Source organism: Somniosus microcephalus, chromosome 6 (assembly GCF_052327205.1).
Source record: "Somniosus microcephalus isolate GS21.2 chromosome 6, FLI_Smic_1.0, whole genome shotgun sequence".
Lineage (NCBI taxonomy): Eukaryota > Metazoa > Chordata > Chondrichthyes > Squaliformes > Somniosidae > Somniosus > Somniosus microcephalus.
Window position 1 is genome coordinate 50,422,163 of NC_140992.1, and position 10,504 is coordinate 50,432,666.

General features: G+C 45.1%; 1 protein-coding gene across 1 annotated transcript in view; it reads left to right on the top strand.

Moving 5' to 3' along the window:
* Positions 1 to 10,272, top strand: part of LOC147115705 (erythropoietin-like) — a 66,250-nt gene extending 55,978 nt beyond the window's left edge. The window contains exon 4 of the mRNA XM_085990186.1: positions 6,806 to 10,272. Coding sequence (XP_085846312.1) covers positions 6,806 to 6,958 — 153 coding nt within the window. The 3' untranslated portion in view covers positions 6,959 to 10,272. The remainder of the gene's footprint in view (positions 1 to 6,805) is intronic.
* Positions 10,273 to 10,504: the final 232 nt, after the last annotated feature.

Consider the following 10,504-nt stretch of genomic DNA (forward strand, 5'->3'; position numbering starts at 1 on the left):
CTGTAAATGTTGGTAGTGAGAGTATTGTCCGGTATTGGGTTCAAAGTATAAAATGATTAACATCTTTATGTACTGATGATATCTCTAATAACACTTTAAAATTATAAATATTTTGGCCCTGAAATTATACTATAGGATAGTAGCCTATGAATGCTCACCACATTCTTCTGAAGTTCCCATTTTATGATGCCAGATATCTACTTTTTCCTGTGTAACATTAAACAAAGGTTTGAAAATTAAGCTTCAGGATACCAAAGAACAAACACCTCGGGGGAAAAATTTGGTACCTTAGCACCTCCCGTTAGTGCCAGCAAATCCCCCCCCGTAGCACCTCCACTAACAGTTATCACCGGGAGCTACGATGGCCGGTGGATTGTGACGTCAGTGAGTGTGCAACGCTTACGGACCACCCGATCTGCAAAATTAATTGTCACCACTGACCTGAGCGCCTGGAGGAAACAGCGACAGGGAGAGCTGGTGTGAAGCACCAGGAAGCCAGCCCATAGACGTTATTTAAAGGGATCATCAGTAATGAGTCGCAGCAGTAGGTTAGTGGACTTTCAGTGCTTTCTTGTGAGTTTCACATAGTGCACCAGTCTCATTCCATGATTTCAAGGTTATTTAGTATCAGGAGTGTTGTGGCAACTAAAAAGTAGCTACAGGAAACTTTCGATTAACCGGCCCCTAAATAACTGGAACGCTCTATCCACCGGCAAAATTCAGGAGTCGGTTCAGGTAACTTTTTTTACTTTTAGTTACTTTTTTTACTCCATTTGTTGCTATGCAAGGGTGTAGCTGAAGCTGTTGCTAAGCTACAGAGATGCTTGCAACTTGTGCCGATTGTTTTGAAGCTGTTGGGGTTTGTTGCTTTATACGGAGCTCTGAGCTCCGTATCTTTTACTATAGCGTTCGGTTATCTGGAATTGTTGATGAACCGGCAACACGTCGGTCCCGTCCGTGCCAGATACCAGAAAGTTTCCTGTACATTTATTCTTAAAATAATCAAACTGCTACACTTGGTTACATTAATGGGAGCTGTACTGACAGTCAACCTTGCCCTCCAGGATCTACGGCGGAGGCAGCGAGAAAGACTGGAACATGTGGCCAGAGGGAGGAGGTGGGCCATCAGGGCTCTCAACAGGAGGCCTTACCCTCCTAGAGTATTCCGAGAGCACTTCTCCTACCTCCAATTAAGTGAGGAGCAGTGTATTAGAAGGCTCTGCTTCACCAAGGAGGTGGTCACAGAACTCATATAATGAGAGCCATGTTGCCACCAGGAGCATCATCGATCAGACCATCGGCATGCTGAAGCAACAGTTCCGATGCCTTGACTGCTCGGGAAGAGCCCTCAGCTGAGCAGGTGTCCCATTTCATGGTGGTCTGCTGCATGCTCCACAACTTGGCCATATAAGGGCCCAGCCCTAGCCACCAGGGATTGTGGGACCACCTCAGGAGGAGGAGGAGGAGGAGGACGAGGAGGAAGAGGAAGATGAGGAGGATGATGAGGAGGATGATGAGGAGGATGAACAGGAGCAAGGGAGGAGGCAGCCACTCAATCGGCCTTCCAGAAGGGTGGTCCGTGACCACCTCATCAGACTGCGGTTCGAATGAATTAAACTCCAGATCCCCATTGCTCACCACATCCCCATCATTCCATTCCTGTCACAGGCCATATCACAGCACAAAGCTGAAAAGAGAGACACCACAAAAGAATCCAAACTGAATTAATAAATTTATCAATAATCAGTGAACACATATTTACAACAAAAATATTAACTATTCACCTTTGTGCAATCCCTTAGCACCTCTCATTACTGTGCCTTTGCCTACTCTAGTGCTCCTACGAAGTGTTGGCCCAATGGCTGCAGCAGGGCCGGCGGAAGGCTGCTAAGAGTCCATGCGGGAGACTTCAGACAGCCTTGCAGGATGCCCTCGACCAGCTCTGGGCCTGGAAGGCCCGGCTGTAGACTGCACCACCACAGCATAAGCGGCAGCAGTCAGAGCTGGCTGGATGAAAAGCATTGACAAGGGCAATGGCGGAGTGGCAGTGGTGGGAGCAGGAATACTGTAATCCTGAGAGGACAGCAGGTTCCTGCTCCACTGACGCACACTCCCCCGGGGCAGCATCTCAGTATCCCTAGCAATCTGTTGGAGCACAGATTGCTGGCCTGCTGAGACACCATGAAAGCCCTGGTCAACAATGGTAGACCCAGCCACGATGGCAGCAGTCAGAGTTTGCGTAGCATCAAGCTGACATTGCATGAGAGCAGTCTGAGATTGGATGCCACCAAGCATAGACTGCATTACAGCACTAAGACGTTCTGTCGCTTCCACCTGTGCTGCAATGGAAGCTGCCAGATCGCCCATCACATGCGGCATCAGGTCTGGGTCGCCACGGTCTCTCTGGGAGTCTACCATTCATTGCAGACTGGAAATGATGGGCTCCATGGTGTGCGCAGAGCCTTGTGCAATGTTGGAGTAAGACTCCTCCACGCTCCTTATCATTGCCGAGAGGCTCTCGAGCATCCTTGCCATTGCACTTATCATCTCCATGTGCATGCCCATCACCCTTCTTCTAAATGCCTCCCCATCGAGGTCCTCATCTGAGTCCTGTGCAGCAGAACTTGCGCGTGAACTCGTCCTCTGGGGAGCTGGCTCCCGAGCTACCCTTTCCCCCTGGCCTTGCTGCAGCCCACTCATCCCCGGTGCCTCACCCTGTACAGATCCCACTACTATACTAGCCTCTAAAGAATGTGTAGTGCTAGTATCTGAGCTGGTGCCTGTGAGTGAGACAGGCAGTGACGCGATGTGTTCTTCGTCCTCCTCTTCTCCCGCCTCGCTCTCTACAGTGCCCTCGGGGACAGGCTGCTCAGGTGCTTGCTCATTATCTGAAATCATAAAGGCACAAGAGTCGGGTTAAGGTGAGGGGAGGGGGGCAGGAAGGGAGAAATGCATGCATCCAGCATAATTAGCTGGAAAGTGCAAAACACTTGTGGGGCGAGGGGGAAGTGGGATATGAGAAGAAGGAGTAGGGATGAACATATCGTTGTTGTCCCCAAGGGGGCCAACGTCACCAGTGGCCACGGTGCCCACCACCTGGCGCCCAATAATCTGCAGCACTCTATTTTTCAACGCAGACAGTGGTTGGGTGTTGGCTTGTCCCCCGCCTGTGCACTCCTGCTCCCTCCTGTTGTGAGTGTGTGCTCCTGCTCCCTCCTGTTGTGAGTGTGTGCTCCTGCTCCCTCCTGTTGTGAGTGTGTGCTCCTGCTCCCTCCTGTTGTGAGTGTGTGCTCCTGCTCCCTCCTGTTGTTAGTGTGTGCTCCTGCTCCCTCCTGTTGTTAGTGTGTGCTCCTGCTCCCTCCTGTTGTGAGTGTGTGCTCCTGCTCCCTCCTGTTGTGAGTGTGTGCTCCTGCTCCCTCCTGTTGTGAGTGTGTGCTCCTGCTCCCTCCTGTTGTGAGTGTGTGCTCCTGCTCCCTCCTGTTGTGAGTGTGTGCTCCTGCTCCCTCCTGTTGTGAGTGTGTGCTCCTGCTCCCTCCTGTTGTGAGTGTGTGCTCCTGCTCCCTCCTGTTGTGAGTGTGTGCTCCTGCTCCCTCCTGTTGTGAGTGTGTGCTCCTGCTCCCTCCTGTTGTGAGTGTGTGCTCCTGCTCCCTCCTGTTGTGAGTGTGTGCTCCTGCTCCCTCCTGTTGTGAGTGTGCGCTCCTGCTCCCTCCTGTTGTGAGTGTGTGCTCCTGCTCCCTCCTGTTGTGAGCCACCTTGTCCTGCAAGAGAAAGGAAAGTGTGTGAGTGAGTGTGGAGCAATGTGTTTGGGTGATGTGCCTGCCATAGTTGAATAGCTGTCATTGTGTGCAAGGTGTGAGATGTGGCTCTGAGTGTTGGTAGGTAAAGATTGTTGGTGGGTGAGTGCTGGGGTTATGGTGCTTTGGGCAGTGTGTGAAGACGGTGGTTCAGATGGTGGTACGTAGTATTTGTAGAAGCATTCACTCACCCTGACCACCTGAGTGAGGTCATTAAATTTCTTCCTGCACTGTGTGTGGATCCTGGAGACCAGAGTGTTGCCCGAGACGTGCTGCGCTACCTCCCTCCAGATGGTGCAGAAGACTTACGGTGAGGGCCTCCTGCCACTTGCTGGGTAAAGTACCGTCCTCTGTCTCTCCACAGCAAACACCAATGCCGCCAATGCTTGATCGCAGAATCTGTGGGCTCTCTCCCTGGGGCGTGGATCTGCCATGAGTACAGCTGCTCCAGTCCTCCGGCTCCTTCACCTTGACCTGCTGCTACTTGCTGAGGCAGCTGCACAGCCAGCAATGCTGAGAATGAGGTTCTGCAGCATCAATAAACCTCCCCTTTAAGAACTGGAAAAAACTTGTGGCAATCATGACTTGCAATTAGACCGCACCTGATATTGGTCCACCCTTTGAGTGTACTCTTTTGATTGGGTGCACTAAAACAAATAAACTGTAACTAATAAAACATTAAAGGAAACTTAACAACTTAAATTAACATTTGGTTGGCCGGGGTGATGATGCACTCCAGTCCCCGTGGCACCCACCAGTCCCGGAAGGCCTCAAGCGTGCCGGCAGACACCGTGTGCTCCATCTCCAGGCCACCCAGGCATGAACGTAGCCGCAGAAGAGAGGCAGGCAATCAGGCCGAACGACCCCCTCGACCGCCCGCTGCCTGGACCAGTTAATGGCCACTTTGGCCAGGCCCAGGAGCAGTCCAACGAGGAGGCACCCTTTGAGTGTAAACACCAATGAGCTTGGGCTTCAAGACTTGAATTGGGACTTCAATCATTTCTTTGAGCTGTGAGCACGAATTTTGCGTGCAGTCTAAAGTATTAGCGCCTGCCGCTAATTCTCCAACTTTTCTAATCATACCGCCCATTCCTGGGCTATAATGAATTTCTAGCCCCTAATATATTTAACTGAATTTTCTATCTATACTATTTTCATGGAGGCACCAACCTTTTCAAAAGTAATGGGTTAACACTTCCACTGTAACAGCAAATATGAATTTCAGGCAAATGCCTTAAGCATTTAAATCCTAGTATTCCACAGTGATTTCAGGGCCAAAGTATTTCACAGTCATTTTGAAGTGTTACTAGAGGGAACAGCAGTACATGTGGAAGTCGATTAATTCATCATTTGCTGTCAAAATTATCAGCTGTGAAATAATTTTCTTTTAACGTTGGAACTCTCATGATATGCATTGCTGTCTATTGCAATGCAAAACCTTTATAAACCATATAATATTAAATAACAGGACAAACAACTAGATTGTAGGGTTCTACATTCTGTTGATACTATTAAGACTGTATTTACTGACATCACACAGTGTAATTAATAGGATTTGTAGTTGTACACGCCAGCAAGTGGGAGGACAATAATCACCCAACGTCTTTGCCTGGAATGTGTAATTTGATGCAGTTAACACTCCCAAGTGGGACTGTACAAGGGGCCCAACTCTGGAGCTCTTCCATTACAATTCTGTGGAATGTTAACCATAAGCCAGGACTTTAGAAGAGATAGTGAGAAACCTCCTGTGTGTAGATGGCTGCAGTTCATTACATCACCTGTACAATTAATGAAGAAGTGCAGTCAGGCTGTAGACAGACAATACTGCATTGAGATTCTCTACTGAAGTTCTCTACATGGCTATGTGCAGAATTCAACAATGTATAGCACTTCAACACAGAACAGCATTAACACTCGGGCCAAACTTGAGCGACTGTTCAATGTCTCAGTGATCAAATGTACTGTTAGTTATGTACTGAACAATGCAGATCCCAGATTTGATTTGATTAGCTAGCCTCAGCCAGAGTTCCTATTTCTGATCCATATCCAGTGACTCCCGCTGGATGTTAGTGTGTGTGTTAACATTTAGTGAGGACAGGATCAGACACTTGGCCCAGGATATCCCTGTCTAGGGTCACTAAAGAACGTCTACTTAGTTGAGGAAAGGGAAGACTGCTGCCATTCATAGAATTGGCTTCACTGTGAATCATTGCTTTCTGGAAAGGAAGAAGGGTGCAAAAGGGGAAATGTACAAACATTTTAACAGGTGTGATCAGAAAGAATAGATTTTGCTTATTCTTGAAAGTCAAAATGGTCTTTCAGTGATTAAAGGTCTTTTATATTGGGAAATATGTTCTTGGTTTTTAGCATTTGAACTCTTGGTCTCGTAAAAAGGAATGCAATTGTAACATTATCAGAGTAACAGCGGAATCTATTGTTACTCTTAATTCAGTTCTCTATCATTTGCTTTACTTTTAATGCAATTCGATATAATTTGTTTTAGTCTGAATGTGATTCTATATAGTTTGCTTATGTTTGTGCTGTTTGTCATTTATTTAGTCCTAATATAACAAAATACAGCATATTTGGCAATCCAACATCAATTATGCTTTTATGGGAATGCTTCATGAAATGAAGTGTAAATATTTCCCATACACCTTGGTTTAGATATATGGGGAAAAATGAACAGGAACAGATGTTGTGTGTTAAAATCATATTAAGTTGTGCATGGCTTTGTCCTGATTGACTACTTTGTTTATCCTAAGAAAGTGGCTAAAATGTTGGTACTTTTATTGTTTTAGTTGGAATTGTTCTCTTCTATTTTCAATGGAAACAGTTCAATTTCAGTCTGGAGATTTAATTCTGCAGAGACAGAGCAGTATTCAGCACTTTCCACGTGAACCATTGCCAGTTCTATAGCATGCTGCTAAGTTTCAACGGGCCTAATGGGAAATGCTGGTGATATTTCATCAAACCACTTACATGTCACAAACTTCTGTGGTACCTTACAGGACACATCAAACCAGCTGTATGAACGTACAAAGCCATTTATGGGAAGAACTGTACAGAACGTATTACACACATACACTCGTTTGATGCACGGAAAAATCAATATATTTTACCGGGAAATGGCAGAAGAATATTGCAAACAAAGAAAAAGGTGACAGTAACCGGATTCCTGCATGTGCACTTTGTGGAGTTCAGCACTGAAATTTTGAACTATCGTGTGCAATGCAAGAAAAAGAAAACGCAACTTCTATGTTTAGGACAAGTTATCAAATACAGTTTCTGTTTGTTGCAGTGCCAACAAATTCCAAGGTATCACTCGGATGCGAGGATATGGCTACAATTCAAGTTATGGAGAATATGTTACCCATGACTGGCTACAAATCAACTTACTCTGGCACTTTTCCATTCATTTTTATAGTTTTTAACCCCAGTGATTTTGTTTCAGTATTTTGTTACAGTTTAATGCTTTGTATAATAACCTGAACAGCCTAAGTGAACTTGCTTCAACCTCAACCAAAATAAGACTATTGCAAATATCATTCAGAATAATCTTTGTTTACTGAGTCAGCTCTAGCAATATATTATAGATAAAGTATTATTAATGATTGGTAGGAAGAACTGTTGGATTATTAATGATGAGCATACAATTTATTAGCATTATGATCTTTGTCAAGTACTGCAGTGGAATCACATGCACATCTTACAAACTGAGAACACAAAAATATAGATTTTGAAACTGGTTACACTCAATTAACAGACATAAAGTAGGCATAACTGATTAGAAAATGGATGGAAATCCGTCACACATGATTTCTGTATATTTAGCCCCATCCAATTTTTCATTCAGGTTTTGTACTGGCACCAGATGTGCCTGCCAGTCTGCAGTTAATTATTTTAAATTAGGCCCCTGTAATGTCATTTAGATGTCTGCACAATTTCCAGTTGTAGTGCTCAATCATTTACCCCCTCATATAAAATGGCTGACCAGGACTTCTAGGGTGTGCTGTTTACAGAAGTACAGTTAAAGAGTCCTAGAGTAAGATTTCTAGCAATACTTCTGATTTTTTTTTCTTGTTTCTTTTCTGTTTCCATCGAGGTTGGTAAAGAGGCCTTGTGCCATGTGTTCTGGCACAGGCATTGTTTTGGCGCATCCACAATAGTGGGCCTGTCTTTACTTATATTTTTGGAGAAAGAAGTGGAAGAGCAGTGGAGGGATCCAGGTAAGTCAGGCTACACCAGAGCAGACTGCACGCACCTGGCAACTTCCCTCCAACTTACCCTTATGGGTAGAGGTGCACCTATCTGGCAATGACTGGCTATGGAAATTTCAGATTGGGAGACAGCCAGATGCAGAGTTGCGCCATTTGCTACAAGGACACCTGCAGCTAACATGCACCATAGAGTTGGCACTGTCAGTGGCAGTAACAGTCAGCTGCAAGGTCTTTCCCTCTGCCTTCTTCCAGACGTGCTGCAATGCCATCCTATGGGGAGGGTGCCCTGGAGTGGCAAGTAAGGGCATCCATCTTGCTACCAACACATTCTGCGCCACCTCCACTTATCCAATCACCAAACAGGGGGGTTAGAGTGTTGCACCACTCCACCACTTGACTGATTTGATTTCCTGCCTCTACATTTATTGTGCCAGCCACTACATTTGCCAGGCATTTTTGATACCCAAACAGGTTCAAAACTCTATCAAAAATATTAGCAGTCTTTGTAAAGGCTACCAATGTTCTTATTCTTATAAGTGGACACATCTTTAAGCAGCCGCATTCCTTTAAATTTGTCCATCACCATTAATAAGGAGCCTCTTAGTGCAATTTTGTGTCGCTCTCATCCCTCAGTATGCATCTGTGCCAGACCCAAAATGGACTGGGAGATTACCCACACCATGTAAATGAAGGAGATGCCACAAAATTAGAAGCACTACCAATTAATGGCCAATCAGAAGCTAGTTCAAAAACCGAGTGGGTGGGCAGGCATCGCCTGGGAGACTTACCTGCAGATGTCCCGCTCCCTTCCCACAGTCTTCAATTTTAACCTGTTCTTCTGAGCAGTTAGGAGGACATCTGCTGGAAACCAATTGAATCCTTCTTTAAATATGCTCTGATGATGTCTTCAGGGCCCCACTGCGCAGGGAAGCCATTGTGGCTTTTCCACCAGGTGTAGCTAGCAGGAAGAGGAATCAGGGCCTGAAGAGGCACAAATAAGTCATTTATTAAAACTTTTTTTTAAACTTTCCTTGTGGGGGTGCTCCTCCGGGCCCCATAAGGAAAGTTTAACCTTCCCCTACCTCCGGCTTCCCCCACCCCATGACTTATCTGAGTGCTGGGGACTATTCCGTAAGTCCCTGCCAGTGGCCTTCCGTCGCCTGGCATTACACTCCAGCCCACTGGCCAGCTGCTGCTTGCTGACAGTTTCGGGCAGAACAGGGCATGCAAATGAGCACCGGGAGTTAAAAATCACCCGAGCCTCATATTGCCCAGGTCAGGATGGCCTTCCGCTCACCTCGATCCCCGCCCACTCGATTCCTGCCCCAAGTTAAAATCGGGGCTATAGTGATTATCTCAGACTCCTGGTGAGAAGAGACAAGATGACTCCCAAGCAGAAACAGAAGTCTCTAAAATTGAATCCATATTATGCTTAACTTTTTATTTTAATGTTTCTTTTTATAATAATTTTTTTTTAATGTTCAATTTAAAGAATGAGATTGTGGTTTTAAACATAGGACCCAGTGTTTCTGAATAAACCAGATTTGTTCTATAATGGGCACCATTGCTTTGGAAGAAACAGAACGCCGAGACCAACTGTTCACCCAGAATTCTGGTGTTAACAATACTGATGAGGTGTTGCAGTACTTGCCTCGTTCAGATATGGTTATCCTTATAGCACCAAAGCAGTGAGATCCAACATTTCTGTGGGCTTATGGTTCATTTGCTGTGCTCTGATTAGAAAATAATCTTTCATTGAAGTGAATGGCTTCTGAAAATCTCCACAGAAAAGAGATTTACTGCCGAAACTCAGTTCCTGCCTATCCTTATGGAATGTGCAATTAACTTACACCAAAAATTAGGTTTCAATTCCACATATCTTCATATAATTATGATTTTCATGCCTTTGAGATACAAATGTTCCTTTTGCACTATAAGTACTTTAAGGGTGAAAACGGAGTCATGAACAATGCAAATTACTTCAAGCTCACAGCAGTGAAAAGTAAGCAATTAATTAAATGAAATGTTTTTTCTTGTGGTATACAGTCCTTTGTTAAAGATTGTTAAATAAAATTATAAGAAAATGTGCTTGCAGTAGTTTATGTTGTTTATGGGAAACTAAACCCCATTGGTTCCAGTCACTACAGCTATGTCACACAGCAAAGCACAAAGAGACACTCGAGAAAGAGAGATCTCCTGTCTGTGTGGAATTTCAGTGATGCTGTGCCTTTTAGCATAATAAATTTGAATCTCTTTTACCTTTCTTCTATTCCGTACCTTACCTGAACAATCTACAATCTGAACCTGATCTGCTGCTGTTGTGCTGCATGTGGTTAGAAATGCAGTCCTGCAGCAATTATTTTTGCCTGAATAATAAAGCAAAATATTACTCAGCAAAATTAATTTTATATGTAAGTTCCTGTCCCACTCTGACCTCTCCATCTTTGGCCTTCTACAGTGCTCCAATGAATCTCAATGCAAGCTCAAGGA